The sequence below is a fragment of the Aristolochia californica genome, unplaced genomic scaffold (genome assembly GCF_029961685.1).
Source record: "Aristolochia californica isolate CCGP_79_NKW_82.1479 unplaced genomic scaffold, dmAriCali1.0.hap1 SCAF_9, whole genome shotgun sequence".
In the NCBI taxonomy this organism is placed as follows: Eukaryota; Viridiplantae; Streptophyta; class Magnoliopsida; order Piperales; family Aristolochiaceae; genus Aristolochia; species Aristolochia californica.
The window spans coordinates 7,252,580-7,276,898 of NW_027182290.1; the positions used below are offsets into that span (position 1 = coordinate 7,252,580).

General features: G+C 37.1%; 2 protein-coding genes across 2 annotated transcripts; both read right to left on the minus strand.

Moving 5' to 3' along the window:
- Positions 1-8,323: 8,323 nt before the first annotated feature.
- Positions 8,324-11,414, minus strand: LOC137941919 (protein NRT1/ PTR FAMILY 5.8-like). Its single transcript, XM_068787533.1, has 4 exons — positions 11,199-11,414; positions 10,805-11,022; positions 9,693-10,207; positions 8,324-9,267 (listed from the first exon to the last, which is right to left on the minus strand). The coding sequence occupies exons 1-4, from the start codon at positions 11,251-11,253 to the stop codon at positions 8,463-8,465; spliced, it is 1,593 nt and encodes a 530-aa protein (XP_068643634.1). The 5' UTR covers positions 11,254-11,414; the 3' UTR covers positions 8,324-8,462.
- A 7,993-nt stretch (positions 11,415-19,407) lies between these two features.
- On the minus strand, positions 19,408-19,925 carry LOC137940603 (uncharacterized mitochondrial protein AtMg00810-like). Its single transcript, XM_068785757.1, has 3 exons — positions 19,911-19,925; positions 19,645-19,824; positions 19,408-19,560 (listed from the first exon to the last, which is right to left on the minus strand). Exons 1-3 carry the CDS (start codon positions 19,923-19,925, stop codon positions 19,408-19,410), a joined length of 348 nt encoding a protein of 115 aa, XP_068641858.1.
- Positions 19,926-24,319: the final 4,394 nt, after the last annotated feature.

Here is a 24,319-nt window from a genome sequence, read left to right on the forward strand (position 1 = left end):
CTTGAGCTTTGTTGCTTGAGCTTTGTTGCTTTAGATGTCGATTTATTTTTCTAGAAAAGTCTGATTTCAACTATTCTTTTTGAGTTAGAAACTAGAATCAAAGATATTTCCAAAGGTGTATAATTTTCTATAGAAAACATATGTTATGAAAATAAAACATCTAATGAAAATAGGAATTGGGAAGAAAGACTTAAGAAAAAAAGAGAAACTCCTCTTTTTTATTTTTCCTTTTCTTTTTCTTCTTCTTCTTCTTCCTCCTTTTCTTCTCCATATTATTCTCCTTTTCCATCTCAAATCTTTACCCGCTCTGATACGATGTTGATTTCTAGGGATAAGACATAAACACAAGAGATCTCAAGGAAAAGAGTGAAGAGAGGAATTCTAGCTCTTGGGAGATAGGAGAGAAGAAACCAAGGGAGAGACAGAAGAGAAAAAACAAGAGAGGTGTATGGATGAATTTGAGCCAAGAGAAAGAGGCTTGAATGCTCTACCCCGTGCCTTAAGGCTATATTTATAGTTTTGTGAAGGTATATACAATGACTACGATGCCCTTAGGGCTACCTGCTTCAAAAGGAAAAAAAAAATAAGTGAGCATACACCAACTTGCATAATTATACCTTGATGCCATCTCCATGAAAGTTCTCCTTATTTACTACCCATTCCACCCATACACACGTGAGTATCTCTTAAAAACCATAATTTTCCCCCTTCTCAAACTCTCTAGTTGTCGCTCACTCTTTTTCTCATATCTCTCTTCTCCCTTCTCTCTTCTCCCTTCTCTCTTCTTCCTTCTCTTATTTCTTTCCTTTAGCCTCTCATCTTCCCTTGACTGATCAAAACACGTTCTTCATCATGGGATCCTAAATCCAACAAAGTTGAGGGTATTGCATCGATTATTTGAGTTCCAATGAAAATTTTCATTCAACTACATAGTCCCTTGAGCCTTGTTATTTTTAAATCATATACGTAAGATTACAATTGAGATATGATATAATCCAAAATATTATCATATAAGGGGAGCTAGAGAGACTAGTAGGGTCTTTTTTTTATACTTATTAGGGGAAGAACAAGAAGAGTTATTACATCTTGCGCATCAATTTTTTGTACTCTCAAAAATGGATGACTCATAGAGCCAGAATTAATATGGTGAAGTCTTATAGGAGTCTCACAGAAGAGTCTCAGTTAAAAGTGTTTTAGTTATGTTAGTCTTCTATTTATATTTACTTTCTCAATTATTCTAGGACTTATTATTTAGTGTTTAAATTTGGGTGTAATTGGGACAAGGGTAGTTTAATTGTAATTGGATTCTATTTGTTTCCTCTACTATAAATAGAGGTTCATTGTACTCAAACTACAAAAAGTTAGTAAAGTACTTCAATTTTTCAGAAATTCGACATGAAATAAGAGCGGGTCTTGTGAGTTGACTTGGTCACCCCACAAAGATCATGTGATCCTTTTTTCTGATTTATCATCTCTACTAGTGTAAGTTTTTATTCTACGTTTTTTCTTCCTTTCCTATTTCATTACCTGTTTTTTCCTTAACAGTCTCACCTTCATAATGAAGTTTTTATATTACAAATTATATATTGATCTTTGAGTCTACTTTAAAAATCAAAATGAATTTTGACAATCATATTTTTTCACAAAGAGAAATAGATATTTGAAGTAGCAAAAGTTAAGTGGCAAGAGAGGTTCGAGCAGTAGTAGAAAGCTTCAATTTTTAAGTCATTTTATGCCATCAAGAATGAGACTTTATATGAAAAGTTATATGTCAAAGGAATTACTTATAAGTTTACTTTTGTAACCTATCAAACCAATTCTCAATCTAACTTTTCTAGAGGGTGATCAATTTCAAAAGGGTCATGGGTCATTCTTGCCAAAGAAGAAAGTATACTCAATTCGGATAGATTGTAGAGTCCAAAATCTATCAGATTCTCTCTCAAAAGAAGTATATTTCATAAAGGAATATTATATTTGATTAAAATTTATTTAAGTATAGTTTCATAAGGAGTAAATTTTATGTTAATATGATCTATACGTAAGGAGGTATTCTCATTGGAGTGGTTAAGGCTCATGCTACAAAACAAAGTAAATCAAGTGGTCATAAAAGATTCAAGAACTAAGCTTTTAATGTCAAATTGGGTATCAAATTAAAGCTCTTTGAGTGTAGTTTCTTGAATAATAAAATATTTGTGATTTTGAGCTATGTATTTGGAGATATCGATACCAGAAGTATTAAACATCAAATTGACCAAAAATTTCTCCTTTGTCCAATTTCTCTCTTATTATCTCTCCATGCATTGATGTGAATTGAGCTTCCTTTTCTCCTAGAATCCTAGTATTTTAACCAAAATTTTGTTTTGATAAGATATTTTTTGTCAGATTTAGTGACTCTATGATGTGCTAGTTCAAGGTATGAAATATTCTGCTTCAATGTTGTTTTTAAATTTTGCATTTTTGTTACTAAGTTGTGTATCTTTCATATCGTCAACACCGAAAAATTGTGTTCACCCAAAAAAAGTTATACTTCGTCAAATTTATTTAGATCTACCATTATATTCTCCTTTAGTTTTTTGTAGAAGGTCACATTCTAGATTCATTTGGAAGTATGACTGTTGCATAGTCGCCTCATTCCATTTAAAAAGTTGTTTTCCTCTAGTATTTCTATAGTTTATCATCTTAAGTTTTCATCACATCAGAGCAATACCTAGACCCATGTTGGAAGATATGGAGGACTACCATTTTATACGAGAAGATCTTGTACATCATTTGCAGCAACCTGAGAATTCATGATGTTCTCTCACCCCCAGCTTGAGGGGGAGTGTTGGAAGATGGGTCCAAGCCCACACGACCAAGGAAGACCCACATATCCAAGAGTGTTGGAAGATGGGCCCAAGCCCATAAGATATGGGACCCAACATGATCACGTGAGGTGGCATAAGAAGTCTTACACAATAAGAAGTCTAACATAGCCACAATTATTATGGAAGCAGGTCTCATAGAGGAGTTTTAGTTTAAAGGTGTTTTAGTCATGTTAATCTTCTATTTATATTGGGTTATTTAATTATGCTAAGACTTCTCTTTAAGTGTTAGAGTTTGGGTATAATTGGGACAAAGGTAGTTTAATTGTAATTGGACTCTACTACCTTCCTCTATTATAAATAGAGGTTCATGTACTCTGATTACAATGAAGTCAATGAAGTATTTATCTTTTCCATAAATTCAACAACCCACTACTAAAAAAGTATAGGAGTGTGCCCACCATCCAACTCGAGTCAAGTTTTTTATTTTTACCAAAGATGTGATTTGTGTTTGAGCTATCCTTAAAAAGTGAGTAGTCTCTTTGTTGTGCTCTAAAGTTGGGCCATTTTTCTGCCTTTAAAATTGAGTGAAGTGTGTTTTAGACTATGACCATTTTGACTAGTGTATGGAGCTTTGTCATACGCCTAGGAGTGAATTTCTTCTCCTATATTGTATTTTGTCCAAGATGGTTCTCTATGTCCTTTTTATCCCCAACTTGAGGGGAAGAAGAAGAAGTACAAGAAAGATGTACTTTGTTCCACATGTTGTGGTAATTTTTATATGACCAAAATATTCAAGAAAATGAGAGAATAAAAGATGAAGACTTTACATCTATTAAAAATGTTTAGCCAACGAAGATTGAAGACCAAAAATCCATTTCATTGCAAGCTAAAGTTATAAACTCCAAATTGAGGAGTCTTAAAGAGCAGTTATGGAAGAGTCTTACATGACTCTCACAACAAGAAGCCTCAATGTGCTAGAATTAATATGGTGGAGTATTATAGGAGTCTCACAGGAGGAGGTCTCACAAAAGAGACCCAGTTAAAGGTGTTTCAGTTATGTTACTCTTCTATTTATGTTTAGTTGTTCAATTATTCTAGGACTTATCTTTTAGTTTTTTAACTTTGAGTTTAACTGGGACAAAGGTAGGTTAATTGTAATTGGATCCTAGTATTTTCCTCTATTATAAATAGAGGCTTGTTGTACTCAAATTAAAATTACAACAAGTTAGTGAAGTATTTCTCTTTTTTAGAAATTCAACAAGAATATTCAATTATTATTCTTGTTATTATATTATCAACCTATTAAGAGGCAAATCTACCTACCACTTGTAGAAAAAGAACCCATTTACTATATAAAAACAATTCTATCAGCAAAAAATAAATTCACAAATAGACTTTCCAAGAAAAAATTTCTCTCCTGGTGAAATATAATCTTGGTGGAAGAGATTCTTTTATCTGTGGAAGGAAATTTTTTTCTAGCAGAAATGTGGCAAGACCCATAGTGGAGAAACTTTCTTTTAGTGGAAGTAGTTTTTCAATGAAAAAGGTTGTCTGGGAAAAGGGGTTCCTTCCTCGGAAATATATTTTTGGTAGAAAAATGCTGCACCAAGAAAGAGACCTTATCTTTAAGTAAATTCAATTTTCATTATTATTGTTGTTTAATCATGTGATGGGGTTTGTGTACGTTTTGGTTTGGGCATGTTGGAGGAAGATATCCCAAGGGGATAGGAGAGGGGAAGGGGAAGACCCAAGGGTAGAGGGTAGGTATGGGGGACTAAAGAGGAAGGGGGTCCTAGGGGGAGAGGATAGGAAAGGAGGAAACCTGAGGGGGTGTGCTTGAAATGAGGATTTTTTTTGCTTGAAATATGTCTTTAATGTTTACATTAGAATGAATGTTTGAATAGAAGTTGGTAAATTGGCTATAATTGGGAGTGGAATGGAATGGTGACTATCTTATAGCATAAACTAAATTTATGCTTCTATTGTGTTTATATTATACTCATATAGGATTCATATTAGGTCCATGTTTTGTTCACATCACATTTATGAATCTTATATGAGTATAATATAAACACAATAGAAGCATAAAAGAGCATAATATGACACATATGAACATAATATGAAAAAAATACTAGAATAATATGAACATAATGTAAACAGAACATGAGCATAGTTTGAAGAAAAATATTGTTGTAAGGAGGATAACTTTAAATAAAAGTATGAAGTTCCATTTATTAATAATGTAATATATACATGAATAGTAGAATACTTGGTCAAGCTTCAACTTAATCTTATTGTAGTGTTGGGAGGGTTAGAGAGTTTGTTTAGTTACAAGTAATAGAGTTGATTGCTCTTGACCTTAAATCGAGAAGGGTAGGGATCATGCATTTTTTGTAGTCTAATCAATCTTTGTGAGAGATTTTTCTCTGTGCTATTGATCTTAATTATAAAGATGGAAGCTGACTACCATTCAAGAGTTTGTGACATATATCTCAGTTTTTTGTACACTGCTTGGACTTTTTGAATTCAAATTTAAGAAAAAATACTGAACATACTCGTACAAACTTTTGAATTGTCCTATTGGATAGTTTGATACTCACAAGTATTGTTTAACATTGTTGACATTATGAAGATAGTTGTCTCTGCATTTTGGTAGCATATCCTCGATTTCCTCTCTATTATGTTGTACACTTTGTTGACTTGTATGCATGTGCTTTGGTGATAAAGAGTAGAGAGTACATGTCAATGAACTTTATTGGTATACCAAGTAGAGGTAGGGAGATGTTGCCAAAATTTTATCAAATGTTTTAAATTGTAAACATACAATGTTAAACAATTGAATGTATGCCTAGAACTCGCCATTGATAGTTTCAACTCACTTGACAATATCAGTACGTCTTATAGTATATGGGCAATGGTGTTGATACCATATAATTGCCCTCATGGAAGCATATGTGGGATCATTATTTCATGATGAGCCTACTCATTCTTCGACCAAAGACACTGAGCACCAACATTGACATTTGTTGGGTTCAAGATTTGCATTGAGATAATTTTGATAATAACAAACACTTAAGTTACTAATTATGCACATTGAGAATGTCTTGTAGCTTATAAGTCTCCAAAAGGAATTTCTGGCAACATACACATGCGATCGACACATGATTGACTGAATGATTCATACGAAAAGGGAAGCTAGCTTTTTATCGAGCAATAGAACCATCTTGATTGTGTTTTAAAGTAAACACCCATTTACATCCCATGGGTTTCTTTTGAGAAGCAAGTGATGTTAACTCAATGTGTTGTTATGGTACTTAACACTCATCTCCTCTTCTATAGCAGCTCTCCTCCTAGGATCCTTAGACGCCTCTTCATAAGTATTGGGAATGGAACCAAAGATAAGGCTGACAAAAAGGAGCAATAACTTGAAGACAATCTATGGTGGTTGCATATTGTCTCTCCCTCATATATCTAGATGGTTGTACAACGATCTTATTCTAGATCACTAAATTTAGATTCTATAAACAAAGGATGTTGATTTAAATTCAAACTATTTCCTATTTTCAAGAGGAAGGACATCTAAGTCTTATATAGAGAATTAAAAAAGCTTGTTTATTTATTTTTAAACGTTAGAATAAATGTTGTATAAATATTTTAGAATTTTCAATTAAGTCAAGGCAATTTTAGGATATTACCCAATTTTTTTAACATAATAACACATATAACCAACTTTTTAACTTATTTTCACAAATACCTAACTTTGACTGGTTAACTACATATGTGTACAGTCAAAGGTGACACGTAAGTTTTGACCGATTATGTAGTGCCACATCATCACCCGAAGAGTCTTACGCTATGTCAACGGACACGTCATTGGCAAGCCACATCACACAGTAGGATGTCACATCATCCTGACAATTTAAAAAAAAAACTATTTTTTTAAAAATAAATTATTTTTTTAATTTTTAAAATTAAATAATTTAAAAAATATTTAAAATATTTTTAAAATATATATAATTAAAATATTAAATTAAATAATTAAAAATTATTTAAAATATTTTAATATTTTTGAAATATTTAACATATTTTGATATATTTGGGAAATATTTAACATATTTAATATATTTGGGAAATATTTAACATATTTTAATATATTTGGGAAATATTTAACATATTTTAATATTTGGGAAATATTTAACATATTTTAATATTTTTGAAATATTTAACTTATTTTAATATTTTTGAAATATTTAATTTATTTTAATATTTTTGAAATATTTAACATATTTTAACATTTTTGAAATATTTAACATATTTTAATATTTTTGAAATATTCAACATATTTTAATATTTTTGAAATATTCAACATATTTTAATATTTTTGAAATATTCAACATATTTTAATATTTTTGAAATATTCAACATATTTTAATATTTTTGAAATATTTAACATATTTTAATATTTTTGAAATATTTAACATAATTTATATTTTTGAAATATTTAACATATTTTAATATTTTTGAAATATTTAACATATTTTAATATTTTTGAAATATGTAACATATTTTAATATTTTTGTGATATTTAACATATTTTAATATTTTTGTGATATTTAACATATTTTAATATTTTTGAAATATTTAACATATTTTATTTTTTTGAAATATTTAAAAAATAATAATACTTTTTTAGTTATGAAAATAAATTTTTAAATAAAATAATTTATTTTATAAAAAATAAAATATTTTTTAAAATATTTAATGATTTAAATAATTTAAAAATATATATAATATTATTTTTATATATTTTTATATATTTTTATATATAAGGTAATAAAATGTGTACCGATAAATTAGATTTTGAAACTCTAAAATAATTTTTCGTTTAAAAAATATTTTATATTTATAATAAAAGGTGTTAAATATGTAAGAATAAATTATTTTAATTAATTAATACGAATTTTATGTTTTATTATAAAAAAGGTAGAATATTTGTACGGAAAAATAAAAATTTAAAACTAATTTATTTTAACTAAATATTGTATTAAATTAAATAATATATTAAAGTAAAATAATTACATTAAGGTGTTAAATAAAATAAAGTATTAATTATATATAAATTATTTTTAAAATAATTAATAATCTAAATTTATATTTTTTTATATTAAAGTAAATGTAATGAAATGAAATGTGTAAGAATTTTTAAAACCAGAAATTTATATATACAAAATAATAATTACAAAATAACCTAAATCAATCATAAAAATAAAATGGGAGGAAAAAGGTAAACAAAAGTGGAGGGCTTATGTGGCATTTAATGACATAATGGATTACGTGGCTTTCTGATGACATGTCAATTGACATGGCGTAAGACTCTCCAGGTAGTGATGTGGCATGATTAGTGTCACCACGTAATCAGTCAAACCTTACATGTCACCTTTGATTGCAATCAAAGTTGGGTATTTGTGTTAATATGTTAAAAAAATGAGATAATATCCTAAAATTCCCTTAAGTCAATCACAAAAAACTCAGAGTTTATTCAAGGAAAGATGTTTGTTTTGATAGGATTCTTCTCAGAGCAAACCCATCAAATCGCCCCTTCTAAGTTACAAATATGAACTTACACACAGTTTTCTTGTCAAAACTCAATCAAAATCCTCATTTACAGCTTTCATTTGTACAATGTTTACACAAGCTTATAAACGACATCAAGCAAATCGAACCTGACAGAGCCAGGAGCCAGTAGTAGTTGTCTAGCCTAGCTTCTCTCATGTCATCTGAAAACCAGCTGCATTCGTTTCCACCTGAAGTGGTGATTAGCTCAATAACTGTAATCAAAAGAGCACTCAGAAAGCTGCCCACCCCAAAAACACTCAGATAAAGCCCAATCCCTATACTTCTCATCCTCGTGGGCACTTGGGTGTAGAAGAACTCCTGCATTCCGACAACTGTAAACACATCGGATACCCCCAAGAGAATGTACTGAGGCAGCAGCCAAAAAATACTGAGCGGAACCGCCTCTCCTTTCCTGCTCATGTCGATCCTCTTCGTCTCAACAAGAGCTGCCACAACCATGGCTACAACCGAGAGGAGCATCCCTATCCCCATCCTCTGCAGGACGTTGATTCCTTTCTCGTTGCCAGTGATCATTCGTAAGGCCGGGATAATTGCCTTGTCGTACAAAGGCATTAGCAATATGATGGAGATGGTTATTGCACTCTGGAGAGTTGCAGGAGGGATCATGAAGTTGTTTCCGATGTTCCTCTTCATGGCCATGCCTTGCTTCGTGAAGAACGTTGCAGGTTGTTGGAAGATGACTGCAAACATCAGAAGCATTGTCCAGACGGGGAGGAGCTTCAGGATGACTCTCGCGTCGATGAGTCGAGGTTCCTCCTTGTTGACGCCCTCGTCGAAGCTGCTTTCTGTTGTAGGAAAAGCATCTATGAGTGGCTTATCCTGTAGCCTACAAAAGAAATAGTTAGGAGTAGCTGCTGGGACTGACTGAAGCAGCCATTCCAGAATGGTTTTAAATACTTGAAGACATAACGCTATGGTGATCGAATCAGTATAAAAAAATTCAGTACTAATTGAACCCTCATAAAACAATAAATCCCGGTGCCTTTGGAAGGGAGGCAACAGATTGGTTTCCAGAAAGGGATTCATGTGCGTGAGATCAGTACTAGTTGACTGATCCTTTTTAGTGGGAAACATTCAAGTGCCTCTATTTCAAAGGCGATAAAGATAACATAGGTGCTTCAGCTAATCCCATGTCAATCTTCTATTCTTAATGAATTGTCTTAGTGAAACTCATAAATTTTTAAAGGCTTTATGGAATGAATCGCCCACAAATAACCCTACCAAGATTTTAAAAAAACTAACCCAACTTACTCGAGTTCTGCTACTTCCTCTTCTTTTGGTGACAACCTAATTCTCCCGCGCACAGCTTTCTTGACAGTTTCCTTGATAGAATGAACCATTGCTTCAGTTGGTTGCTCTGTGACTTTGGTCTTCTTCCTTACGTAGAGATGGGTCCCACAGGAGAAACATATGGCCGACAGAGCCATGCCTATCGTGGGGATGGCAAATCCCCATCCCCAACCAAAGTTGTCCTGGATGTAGGACATGAGTGTGACTCCCATAAGACTCCCACTGCAAATACCAAAATACCACCATTGAAAGAACTTGCTCTTCTTCTCGATATTCTCGTTTTCCTTTCTGCTGCAAGGCAAGTGTTGGTCCTCTTTCTCTAGCTGGTCTGCTCCAAAGGCTTGCAAGCACGGGTTGTACCCACCTTGCGCCATAGAAATCAAGTAGAGCGAAGAAAAAAGAGCTGCCTCAAAGATTGTTTTGTTGATGGGAGTGAATGCCCATAACAGCGCCGACACGGTCAGAGAAGCAAGTCCCTGGTTTGCATGATAATTAACGAGAATAAGGCAACCTTTTTATCTGGTAACAGAAGACTTCTTCAGTAGTTACAGGAAGTTGTAACGCTTCTCAATTAAAATATTTCCAACTTCTAAACGTACCTATTTTAAAATTTTGATGCTATTTATACAATTTTTTTTACTCTGCGTTGCGGGAAAATTAATGCATGACAGAAATATTTAATCGGGCTAGGAGAATTGGATTATATAGAGACTCGCAGTACGAGACGAAGTCGATGTTGTTCCGGTAAATTGTCTGGAGCCTGAAAGTATTAAACAGCAGAAAGGTAACGGACGAAAACCAACGAGAGAGGAGACATAACAACATGCAGAGAGACGACGAAACACGTTACCACCTGCAGAGAGAAGCAATGAAATCGATGGAAGGAAAAATACCCTGATGGATTTTCGTGGGAACTCTTCATGTAGAGAAATTCTTAATCACCGTTTCATGGTTTTTCGAAGACGAGTGCATGGGCAGTTTCATTGATGTTCTGTAATTTCACTTCCAAAGAACTTTCGCGGAGTTAAGGATCAGAGAAGGCTTTTTTCTTTAGCGAGTAAGTAAAAACCTACCACAATATAGAGCAAGGAAGAGACCAAGATGGTCGAGTAGCGATCCCAGTATGAATCTGCAAGAAAGGCACCCAACAATGGAAGCATGGATGTCACGCCACACCAGCTATTGACATTCTTGGCCGCCGACGAAGTATTGAGCTTCGCCACATCCGTTAGATATGTCACCAGATTCGACGCAACTCCTTTGTATGCAAATCTCTCCACACTGGCCACCACTGCAATCAAGATATCTCTGGAGATTAGTAAAATCGAAAATGGCAAGAAGGAAGTAATTTTGGAAGAGACGGGCTGATTTTCATTGAAGCTTTCAGGTACACTTTCGGTGAGAACGATTCATCTTATCGATAAGAGTAGTGATTAAAGAAAAATAACCGAAGAAAAAATGAATTACCGATGATAAGAATGCATGACCTGCTGAGACCTCCAGATTCCGTTCCTCCGGCCATGAGAGAGAAAAATAGAAGAGAAAGAGCAGTGGTTTTAACATATAACGCCTTCTCTTCTTGTTACTTCCTCCCCGCACAAGTGCCAACTGAAACAGCCAAATTCCATTTCCTCCAGTTTCTGTAGCGGTTTCTCTGCTTTCCCCAATCAGATCCCACTTGAAGGAGACCGTATCTTTTCTTTCACTGATGGAGGAATCACTCTGTCGCCTTTAAATAGAACACGACATTGTTTAAGCTAATGGAACACATAGCTAGTCACCAGCGCAATTTGTAAAGTTATCGAAATGGGTATAAAGATTTCCATGAAATTGGCTTTATAGCGGAGCAGCGAACGGTAAATGAACGTAAAATATGATATAAAGAAAGAAAGCACCGGTACTTCACAAGAGCCAAAAGAGATGGTCATACCTGTGCCTTCCTTTTGTTTTTGTGGTTGATAGTGAAAAAAAGACACATCATCTGCCATGCCATCTTTATTCTTGGAGCTGCCAAGCAGGTCAATCTATCATTGGTAGCTGCCGAGTCCTCATCGATCAGCTAGAAGATCTCCTAGAACTAGGCAACTTTTAAGTGTTAAATTCTCACCAAAAACTCTAATTAAGATCTTGTAATCTCTTCTGTTGTATGACTCGATCTAGAGGTTTACAATTCAAATGAAATGCTTTTTCATGGATTCTTCGTCGATAATGAGACACCATTAAAGGATCAAAGGCTCTAGAATCTGGAACTACAAAATATTCCAACCGAGCTTTTTGATATTCCTGAAGACTAGAGGTAACAGAAAAAGCCACTGAAAGACCAAGATTTTCTGCAATGTATTGCGATGAGCAGCTGTTACAGATAGGTGCGTCCACTTCGGCTATTTTAAGCACGCCTCCAAACCAAGAAGCTATTTCAATTTGTTATCATAGACGAAGGCGTAAAGGGATGTCTCACCTGAAACCACCCTTTCTCGATGATGAGGAGCTTTAACGAAAGAAGTTTCAGAAAGTAGACCACGACAAAGTTGTGAAAACCAAATTACAACCACAAGTGAGTAGTGTTGGAGATGCTGTAGAGGGGGGCCACTGGTCTTCCTTCCATAAGCCCCAAAAAGAGAGAAGATGATTTCAAAGGCATGGGAAAAAAGCTCAAGTCATTCAAAAATGGTAGCTGTTGCAGTCAAAACCCAGAAGAGTAAAAGGCCTCTGGGTTATGTTGCTTGCCGATGTGGACTACACTGGGGGTGTTCTCGACCCTACCATCTGGGTTAGTGCTGCAATTTGGTTTTATGGTGCCGGCTGTCAGTGCGTCGGATTTTATTTTGTGAACTGTGTTGGTTGCGCTCCAGTCTCTTCTTGTCCTCCAAATCAACAAAGGATATGATAAGATGAGAGTAAAATAGTGTCACCACTATCATTTGCATAGATCATCTTCATCTGGGATTCCTTTAGCATCCCCTGAACGGGAGAAAATCACTGAAAACTTAAGAATCCTGCTGGGCAAGAGACTCTCCATATCTCATTCATAAATTCAATGAAACCTGATACGGGATCAGGCCTGACTTAGTTATTGATAAGAAACAGGAGACGGCAACATCCGTGCAAAGAGACTTAACAAATCAAGAGAGAATTTCTCTTATGAATAGTAGAGACTTCTCTTTCACCTTAAGGAAGCCTCGATATATTCCTCTAAGCTGCAACGCCTATTTTGCTAACAGACGTGGGCGTCCTTGCGATAAATAACTACAACCTTACCATGTTACTAATCAAGAGAGAATTTCAGTATCCATCAATCTCTTTCTCAATTGCATTCTTCTTTTACCCGTTGAGATTGCTAAAGCCACTCTATTTTACTTAGGTCTACTCTTATCTCATGGTTGCCAATTAACAAACAACTGATCGTATCCCAGTCCAGAATAAAAATGGAGCACTGACATTACGTGCTCCATTATCTTCTTAGAACTCTTAAATAATCATTCATCTTCTCCTCCCACTCCGTTTTGTGATAATCTAATTGCAACAAATCTTACAGCTAAAACCTGTTTTGTTCGCGAGAAAGTAGCTGCAGGAGCCTAATTTGTGCTCGCCAAACCTCTTACTCAAAGGCGCTTCCATGATTTTAGGCACAAGCTCAGCCTTCGGAGACTACTTCAGCTGACCTGGAGGGGGGATGGTACGAATCAAGAGAAGGCAACGTCCATGCAAAGGGAAGTTAACAAGAATCCAACACTCTAAAACTAAACGAGAGACTTGCCCACTCACGTCACGGATGCCTCAATACGTTCTTCAAGATTGCATCGCTTAGAAGGAGGAGCCAATTAGGATTCTCTCCTAATCTTGTTTTGTGAAGTAGACAAACTCCAAAAGAGACGTTGGCATCTTTGTATAAATAGATGCACGCTTATCATGTGATTAGTTAAGAGAAATTTTCAAATTCAAATAATTTCTTTCTGAATCAGGATTGGATTACTAATCAATGAAACTGGAAACCCTACCCTCCATTACTATATATAAATAAATTTAAAATAGATATAATTATTATTTAATTTATTTTTTGAAATCATTTAAATAGTAGTCCATAATAAAGTTTAATTTTTCTTCATGTTAAAATAATGTAAATAATAATTTTTTTTAATTTAAAGTTTATTTATATAACTATTTCTCATAAATGACTTAATATGATACGTTATTAAATATTAAAAATTTTAAATAATAATATCTTCTTAGTAATAATATTTTTTATTATTATAAATAATTATTTCAATTATTTTATTAGTCTAATTGATTATGTTAATACTTATATAAGAGTTGGTTTGTCATACTAACTTTGGAACTCTATATTCTAGAATCTCATATACCAACAACAAACATTGATACAAAGTAAACAAACACTCTTATATAGAATATAAAATCAATATGTAAGATCTAAGGTATATAACTATCCTAAACACACTAACACACTCTGAAGTAGATTACAACCGGTTCCAACAATTAACAACAGGAATGGATCTACGTTTAAGATGGCGAAGAGGAAGAATTACACCCACACCTCCATCACTAGCAAATTAGATGGGGATCACGAGGAAAGGCCTTGTCCTAGAAAGATTTAAGGAAAAACTCTTTATTTACGACAATTATAACTTAACATTACAAAGATATTTATATACAAAGCCTGGTTTGTAGTCTTTCGTTTCAATACTGGTCCCCCACCCCCTACAAGTTGAGCATCAGATTGGAACAGACGTGAAGTTTGGAGCAAAAAAATTCAATGAAAGGGCGTGAAATACTTTTGGTGAAAATATCGGCAACCTGCAGGTGAGATGGCACATACTGCGTGTGAAGTTTGTCAACAACAACAAGTTCGCGAAGGAAATGATAATCTAGCTCAACATTTTGGCGTGCTTGTTAGAAACTGGATTGGAGCTATGGAAAATTGTGCTCTTGTTGTCACATAAGAGAAGAGGTATTTGTGGAATAGGAACATGTAGATTACAAAGGAGATGTGTGAGCCATATAATTTCAAATGAAGTATGCACAAGAGCACGATACTCAGATTCACAATTCGAATGTGATACCTGTAAATAATTCACCACACTGTCTGGGGTGAGATTTCTCATTAACTTATAACAATTACAAAGATATACACTTGATTACAATTGATATGATTTGTACAGGAAAGGAATGATTGGAGCTTAATTGGCTCCTGGAAGGAAGGCCCTAAACGGGCAATGATCCTGAATTGATCCTCAATCAATTAGCCTTAATTGATTGAGAATCAGTATCTTCAATAGTATCTTCAACAGTCCCCCGCAAGCTAAGCGTCGGGTTAGGACAGACGTGAAGCTTGAAGCGAAAAAACTGAAAGAGAGGTCGAGAGATGCTTTTGGTGAAGATATCCGCAATCTGTAAGTGAGAGGGCACATATTGAGTACGAATCTTTCCGGCAACGACAAGTTCTCGCAAAAAATGAATGTCTAACTCCAAATGTTTGGCCTGCTTGTGGACAACAGGGTTGGAGCTCAAAAAAAGAGCGCTTTTGTTACCGCATAAGAGAAGTGGTTGCTCGGGAATAGAAACTTGGAGATCTCGAAGAAGATGGGTGAGCCAAATAAGTTCGGCGGCCGTGAGTGCAAGAGCACGATATTCAGACTCACAGCTGGAACGAGAAACTGTAGATTGCTTCTTGGCACTCCAGGAGACTAAATTGTCACCAAGGTAAATAGAGTAGCCCGAGGTGGAGCGACGAGTGTCAGGACATCCGGCCCAGTCAGCATCAGAATACGCAACTAAAGATCTCGGCGAAGCATATGGACGAAAAGACAAACCATAATGGAGAGTGCCTTTGACATACCGAAGAATGCGCTTAACCGCAAGAAAGTGATCAGCAGTGGGAGAGTGCAAAAACTGACTTACGGAGTTGACAGCATGAACAAGATCGGGACGCGTGATGGTCAGATATTGAAGAGCACCAACCAGGGATCAGTAAAGAGTAGGATCTGAAAATAATGGACCAGCAGAAGATAGATGCTGAGAAACTACCATAGGAGTGTGCACAGGCTTGCTGTCAAGTAATTGAGCACGGGCAAGGATGTCGCGAGCATATTTCAATTGACTAAGAAAGAGTCCATCAGCGGTTGGTGTAGCTTCAAGACCAAGAAAGTAGCTGAGGGAGCCCAAGTCCTTTGTGGCGAACTCGGAGTTAAGCTTGCTGGAAAAGCTATCAAGAAGAGAAAGATTGTTGCTCGTAATAATGATATCATCTACATATAAGAGCAAATAAAGAGTATCAGAGTTCCGATGAAAGACGAAGAGTGAAGGGTCAGCCCGACTGGTGTGGAAACCAAGATCCGTGAGAAAGGAACTGAATCGCTGGAACCATGCTCGAGGGGCTTGCTTGAGGCCATAGAGAGCTTTCTAAAGTTTGCAAACATGATCAGGAAAGCGAGGATCAATATACCCTGGTGGTTGTTCCATATACACTTGTTCATTGAGATGACCATTTAGGAAAGCATTTTTGACATCCAATTGACGGAGAGACCATCGATTAGTGACAGCAATAGAAAGCACAACTCGAATAGTGGTAACCTTGATGACAGGACTGAAGGTGTCGGTATAGTCGAGACCTGGTACTTGGGTAAATCCTTTGGCAACGAGACGAGCTTTGAAACGCTCAATAGAACCATCAGGCAAATATTTGGTCCGAAAGACCCATTTAGATCCCACAATATTTGTATGAGCAAGGCGAGGTACCAAGACCCAGGTACGGTTATTCTGTAGAGCTTGAATTTCTTCATCCATAGCGGTAAACCAGGCAGGATTCTTGGCAGCGGATTTGAACCCTTTGGGCGTAGTAGATGTCAAGAGAGCACAAAGAAGACCAGAAGAGCCAGAGTAAGCAAGATCAGCCGAGTGACAAGGTTTGAAAATACCAGCCTTGGCACGTGTGAGCATAGGATGAGACCTCATTTGGATTGCGGTAACAAGAGGAGTGGATTCAGGTGGACCAGAATCTGTGGGTGACATAAGCGAACCTGTAAGAGAACCAGTGGCCTGCAAGGACTTATCCAGAGGATCAGTACAAATAACACAGGGACGGGAGCCAGATGGAGTAATGTGCGGGGAAGGAGGCGCCTGAGGAGATGGGGATAAGACTAGAGGAGATTGAGCCGGTTCAAGAAAATTGGAAATTTGGAGAGAGGAGAGGGGTTGAGCTTGAGACGCGGCCTTGAAGGGAAAAAAAGTCTCATCGAATTGAGCGTGTCTGGTGATATAAATTCTGGAAGTAAGAGGATCAAGACAACGAAAACCTTTATAAGATGAGCAATACCCCATAAAGATACATGGAAGACTGCGTGGGGAAAGTTTATTGGGCATGTAATCACGCAAACAAGGATAGACCCGACAACCAAAGGGATGAAAATGAGCATAATTTGGAAAATGACCATAGAGAAGTTCAAAGGGGGACTTACCTCTGAGAAGCGGTGTGGGCAAGCGGTTGATAATGTAGGCAGCAGTGCTAAAGGCATCAACCCAAAAACGAGGAGAAATATGGGAATAGAAAAGTAGACCCAAACCAGTTTCAGTTATATGACGGTGTTTCCGTTCGGCACAACCGTTTTGAGCAGGAGTATATGGACAAGATAGTTGGTGATGGATGCCAGATTGTCGAAGGTGGTTTTTAAAGCAATTACTTGTAAATTCTGCACCACCATCACTCTGGAAAATTTTGATATGAGTAGAATGTTGATTTTCCACAAATTTTTGAAATTGAAGAAAAGTAGCATAGAAATCAGATTTCAATTTCGATGGATAAAGCCAAGTAAATCGAGAGTAATCATCAACAAATAAAACATAGTAAACAAACCCCAAAGTGGAATGTACAGGAGACGGACCATATATCACAATGAATTAATTCTAAGACATGAGACGACCTTTTTTCATTACGAGAAAAAAGGTAAGCGATGACTTTTGGAAAGTTGGCATGTGTCACATAATTTAGGGGATGGTAATAAAGAAGTAAAAGAAACCTGGCCTTGTTTATTTAATAAAGAAAGAACAGAATGATGCACATGACCTAGGCGTGCATGCCATAATTCATAAGAGGCATGAAGAGTTTTGTTTTTCAAAACAGAAATAAATGCGGAATTGCCACGCTCTAGCACATATAAGCCTCCATCACATCTACCGGTTGCCACCACCGTTCCCGTTTGGCGATTCTGAACAGTAAAAAGGTTATTACTAAAGGTAACTGATAAAGGAAAATCAGCTGTTAATTTACTGATAGACAAGAGATTTTTGGTAAGATGGGGAACAACTAAGACATTTAGCAGTTTTAGATTTGGTGAAGGAGAAATATGACCTGTATGGGTAATGGGTAGGGACGCACCATTCCCGACAATTACACGATCCTTACCCGTGTATGAGACAGACTGATCCAGCGCTGACTGGGCAGGAGTCATGTGGGCCGAGGCGCCTGTGTCAACAAACCAGTCGGACACATTGGTTTGGTCGGACAGAGAAAGGGCCGAAAAATTTTCGGCGACGTGAGCGGAAGGCTCCTGCTGCGCATATCGCTAGCAACAGCGATCGGCGTAATGGCCGTCTTGCCGGCAAATCTGACACCGTGGTGGTCGACGACGGTGGTTCTGGTCGAAACGTTGCTGTCCGTGAGCAGAATCGAAGGTTTTGCCGTGGCTGGAGAAGATGCGCGAGCCTTGACCGGAGTTACGGCCGTCACGGTGTCCTCGGCCTCGATTCGGGCGAGAGGAGTGGCCGAAACGGGAGGAGGAAGCCTGGTTGGCAGTGAATGCGACGGTGAGAGCGACGGGAAGCTCCATCGATTTCTGAAAAATTTCGAAACTCTCTGCTTTCGAAACCAAATCGGGAAAACAAGGCAAAGGAGTTTGAGCCATCTGCGTAGTGGAGAAACTCGAAAATTCAGTGCCTAATCCGCGAAGGAACCAGTGCACCTTGTCGGTGCCGTCGACAGGGCGCCCAATGGCATGAAGCTGAGCGCATAATGCTTTGAAAGCACGAGCGTAGGCAGAAATCGAACGGATTCCGCGCTTCATCAGTTGGAGATCATCCTTCAGACGAATCTCACGGGCTTTGGAGCGATGACTGAAGGAATTTTCGAGGGCAATCCATACCTCACGGGCGGTGGTCAGGCCAACGGCTTCTGCCATGGCCTCCTCGGACAGAGACGATAGCAGAAGGCTGAGAAGACGTTGGTTTGTCGCCTTCCATGCCAGAAATTTTGGATTTGGCATCTGGGAGGTGGGAGGTTCAAACGAAGATGGTGGCACAAGAGTGTCGTCCACATGGCCCAACAATCCTTGGCTGTCAAGGAGGGGAAGAAATTGACACTTCCAGAGGAGGTAATTTGACGATGAAAGCTTGATGGTGATCATATGAATCAAGGTATTGAAGGGGAGAAGATCGGAAGAAAAATTTGACGCCATTGAGGATCAAGGGATGTTAATCCAGGTAGAGCTCTGATACCATGTAAATAATTCACCACACTGTCTGGGGTGAGATTTCTCATTAATTTATAACAATTACAAAGATATACACTTGATTACAATTGATATGATTTGTACAGGAAAGGAATGATTGGAGCTTAATTGGCTCCTGGAAGGAAGGCCCTAAACGGGCAATGATCCTGAATTGATCCTCAATCAATTAGCCTTAATTGATTGAGAATCAGTATCTTCAATAGTATCTTCAACAATACCGTAGGTTGCTTTTTAGCACTCCAAGAAATCAAATTGTCTCCTTGATAAATGAAGTAACCAAAGGTGGAGCGACGAGTATCAGGGCAACCAGCCTAGTCAGCATTAGAGTAAGCAACTAGAGCACCAAAAGTAGCAGACGGGAAAAATTTAAGGCCAAAGTGAATTGTGCCTTTGACAAATTGAAGAATACGCTTAACAATAAGAAAATGATCTTTAGTGGGAGCATGCAGGAATTGGCTAACAGAGTTGACCACATGGGCTATGTTAGGGCGAGTGATGGTCAAATATTGAAGGGTGCCAACGATAGATCTGTAAAGGGTGGGATCCAAAAATAGAGAACCATCAATAGAAAGATGCTATGAAATGACCATAGGCGTAGGAACCGGTTTGCTATCAAGTAGCCAAGCTCGAGTAAGAATATCCCGTGCATATTTTAGCTAACTGATAAATAAGCCATCGGTAGTTGGCGAAGGTTCAAGGCCAAGAAATTAACTTAGCAGACCCAAATATTTAGTTGCGAACTCAGAATTAAGCTCACGAGTGAATCTGGTGATAAGAGATGTGTAGTTGCCAGTAATAATTTTGTCATCAACATAAAGAAGCATATATATAGTGTTTGAATGCTTATGAAAGACAAACAGAGAAGTGTTAGTACGACTATATGAGAATCCAAGTTGACTGATAAAGGAGCTAAAGTGTAGCAACCTGGCACGAGGAGTTTGCTTGAGACCATAGAGAGTTTTCTGCAACTGATAAATGTGATGAGGAAAACGAGGGTCAATGTACCCAGGATGTTGTTCCATATAAACATTTTCAGTGAGAGTACTGTTGAGGAATGCATTCTTGACATCAAGTTGGTGAAGAGGCCATTTGTTGGTCACAACAATAGAGAGCACAACTTGAACAGTAGTTGCTTTTACCACAAGGCTAAAGGTTTCAGTGTAGTCAAGACTAGGGACCTGAGTGTAGCCCTTGGCAATAAGGTGTGCTTTGAGACGCTCAATGGATCCATTTGGTAGGTATTTGGTTTGAAACACCCATTTGGAGCCCTCAATATTGGTGTTAGCAGGTCGAGGGTCTAAAATCTAGGTCTGATTATTTTGCAAAGCTTGAACTTATTCATCCATGGTAGCAAGACAAGCAGGATTCTTAGTGGTAGATTTGAATCCTTTAGGCGCAGTAGAGACAAGGAGAGTGAAGAGAAGTCCAGAGGAGCTCACGATACCGAGGTTGGTTGAATAGCGTGGTTTAAAAATACCAGTTTTACCTTGTGTAAGCATAGGGTGAGAACCCAACAGCAGTGTAGAGACTGGAGCAGGTGCAGGAGTGATTCGTGTCTCGGTAAGATGAGCATGAAACTCATTGGACTCACTATGGGCATAATGTTGGTTGCATCGATCAGTATAGTGACCATCAAGATGGCATATCTGACAGTAAGGAGGGCGACACCCTTGTCCAGAATGAGTTCTGCCACGGTTGACATAATGGTGACCAGAACCATTGGTTCAGCCATGGGTACGACTAGAGCCACGGCAGATCGACCTGTCTAATCCACGGGGTGCGGCAATGAAAGACACAATGGGAGTGACATAGCTTTCTAGAGATTTCTAAAAGAGCTCAAAGCTCTTGGCTCTAGAGACGATGTCAAAAAAACGGGGGAGAAGCTTGAGGGCCATTTATGAGATGGATAAGGTAGTAAATTCGACACCAAGGCCACGGAGAAACCAACAGAGTTTGTCAGTGTTGTTGACAAGTCTGCCGATCGCGTAAAGATGATTGCAGAGACCCTTGAAAACGTGGGCATAAGCTACAATGGATTGATTGTCATGCTTTAGTTGCTAGAGATCGTGTTTGACTCAGATTTCCCGAGCTTTCGACCGATGACTGAAGGTATTTTCCAATGCGAGCCAAACCTCACTGACAGTGGAAAGGCCAACAGCTTTGGCCATTGCCTCCTTGGTGAGGGAGGAAAGGAGGAGGCTGAGAAAGCATTGATCCATTGCTCTCTGTTGCAAATATTCAACAATAAGGGTGGAAAAATCTGGGGCATCAAATTGAGGTGGTGGCATGAGGGTTCCGTCCACATAGTTTAGGAGATTTTAACTTTCCAAAAGAGGAAGAAGTTAACTTTTCCACAGGAGATATGTTTTGGAAGAGAGTTGAATGGTAATCATATGGATGAGGGTATGAAAAGGGAGAATATGAGAAAAAAACTCAATGGCCATTTTTTTTAAATCTTTGTGAACCAAGTTGGGTTCATGTTTGAACCACGGACCGACCTAGGTTCACGTTGGTTAACTCGTGGCCCTGATGACCTTACCTCTCGAACAAAAAAAAAATTGGGGGACACCAATTTTGGTGGTCCGTCAAAAAATAAAAACGATGCTGAAAGCTCAGTTATGGTCGGAGGATTCAACAATAGTTCAAATAGGAGATGTTTGCCAACTTGTCGGAGGAGTGCTGAGATCTGGTTCCACGGTTTTAAGACTATCTAGCTGAAGCAGCAGTAGTAGCAACTTGTCGGTTCGAGAGTCGCAGTAGGTCGACGACAACTATGCTAGTGCCGACGACTATGAGAAGGAGGTCGGTGGAAGAGAAAGAAGTCGTGGGACGCCTATGAACGAGGTTGGCGGAGAAAAGAGATACGCCCGGTGGCCTTCACGTCAGGACAAATATTTGAAGGGGGCAACAGCAGAAGCAGGGCAACGATGCGTAGAGGAGAAGTTTCTCGCCCAAAAAAATGGAGATCAGAGAAACAAGAGATCGACATGCTCTGATACCATGAAAGTTTTAAGAAAAAAAATTTTATTCATCACGATTATAACTTAACATTACAAAGATATTTATATACAAATTGATAACAGAAGAATACTATTTCTATCTCGGTGATCCGTCAGTTCCGGCTGATGGAAGCTTGGTTTGCAGGCTTCCGTTTCAGTACCATACACAGTACTCTCTTTTGTTATGTAAAAGTTTTGCATGCATGTAGACAAAAGGGTGAGAAAATTTCTTTTTTCGTGTTTTTTTCTATTGGTGGGGAAAGGAGTTTTGTTGTCATCGCCATGCAAAAACCCTACTTACCTTTTTCTAAAATAAATATACGGGCAAACCAACACCCTTTATTCATTATGAACAAAATGAATAAATGACAACGGAGTGAACCCTTTACAGTCCTATTTACTTTATCGTGGTCACACTAAAATCTATAAAAAATTTCAGAATTTTGAATGGTGATGAAAATTTTGATATGCAAATTATCATAACATGCTCTTTTGAGTAGAGTGTGACCTTTCAAAGTAAACAATTTCTCATTTCTTTTATTTTCTTTTTGGCACTTAAAGAGGGTCTAATATTAAGAAGCAAAGATCTGCTTAGATTTATCCTATTAGATCATTCTCACTTTTCTTCTGTCACGTATCCAATATCCAGGTCGTTTTTATCTGATCCGCACTCTCACTGTCTATAAAGATCAAATAACCCATCAAAGAAACTGTACAACTTACTCAACAATATCATTTACCAAGTTGAGCATCTTTCTACTCCAGGAAAAAAGAAACACCAAGAAAAAAATGGTAAGCATCTTGTAGACCAAATAACAAATGAACGACAGCACGCCAAATATTGATGTAGTGATTCATGAAAAAAAATTCTGGTCACTTCTTTTACATTCTCTTTCTCATCTTCTTGTCTCTTTTGCCTCTTCTCTCTTATAGTTTTCCATCTCCTGGAGTCACTCATTACAGTCACAAACCATTACCTATTTCTGATATTTAAGTACTAGGTTTTCTTCTTGCTTTTTGGTTCTTTCAAGTTGAAAGTTATCAGCTACTTGATGAGTTGTTCCTGACAATGGTTGAGTATAGGGTTTCATTAATCTGCTGATGGGAGTACCTAAAAAAATCTGAGGTATGTGGAATGTACTGTATCATATGGGCCAACACTTTACTCAATTTTTGTTTATGTTAATTAAATGGAATAGAAACAGAATATAAAAAGAAACATGAGCTTTGATAGAGAAGATGAAATAGAAGGTATGAGAGATCAACATTGTTAAACCAAACCCGATCACCTCATCAGATTGGTGTCTAGATCTAGATGAACCTAGTTTGACCAAATTTGACGATTAGTTAAGTTGATGATGACATCATTAGACTTCATAAATTGAAATTTTAAAATAAAAAATTTGAAAAACCTTCATTAGACTTCATAAATTGAAATTTAAAAAAAAATTGAAAAACCAAGAGAGGAAGTGTTTTCTTACCTTTGTATGCAAGGGACGGGAGTAGAAACCTCCTCACCTTGTTCTAAGGCCATTGCATGTTGTGGTGGCCCAAAAATCCCCAGAATGAATGACATGTGAATAACCAAGTCTAGTCGATCTCTTACCACCTAGCCGATTGACTAGTACGGAGAAATTCACTATTGTGGTTCATCTGTCAGGGCATCTGATAGGCCCAGAAATAAGAAGGTAAGAAGAGTAGTGATACTATTGAAGGTCAGTTATCTAATCGGCTAGGAGTGAGAAAAAGTTATCATTTTTCAACATATAACACGAACCAAAATAATAAACCTTGTAAAATAACCCATGAAATAATCTGATATAAAACTTTCTTATTAGATGCACAAGCTTCATTTGTGCTCCCACTTTCTTGAAGATTTTAGTCACACAAAACTACTCCACAACATATGGAATAAAATACCTCTTTCTTCTACATCTTCTACTTCTCCCCCTCAAACTGGGAAGTAATGACAATGATCCCAACTTGAACCAAATATCATAGATGTAGCAATAAGCCCAAATAACAGAGATGTATAAATAATGCCTCAAACCAGGGAGAAGTAAGATATTTT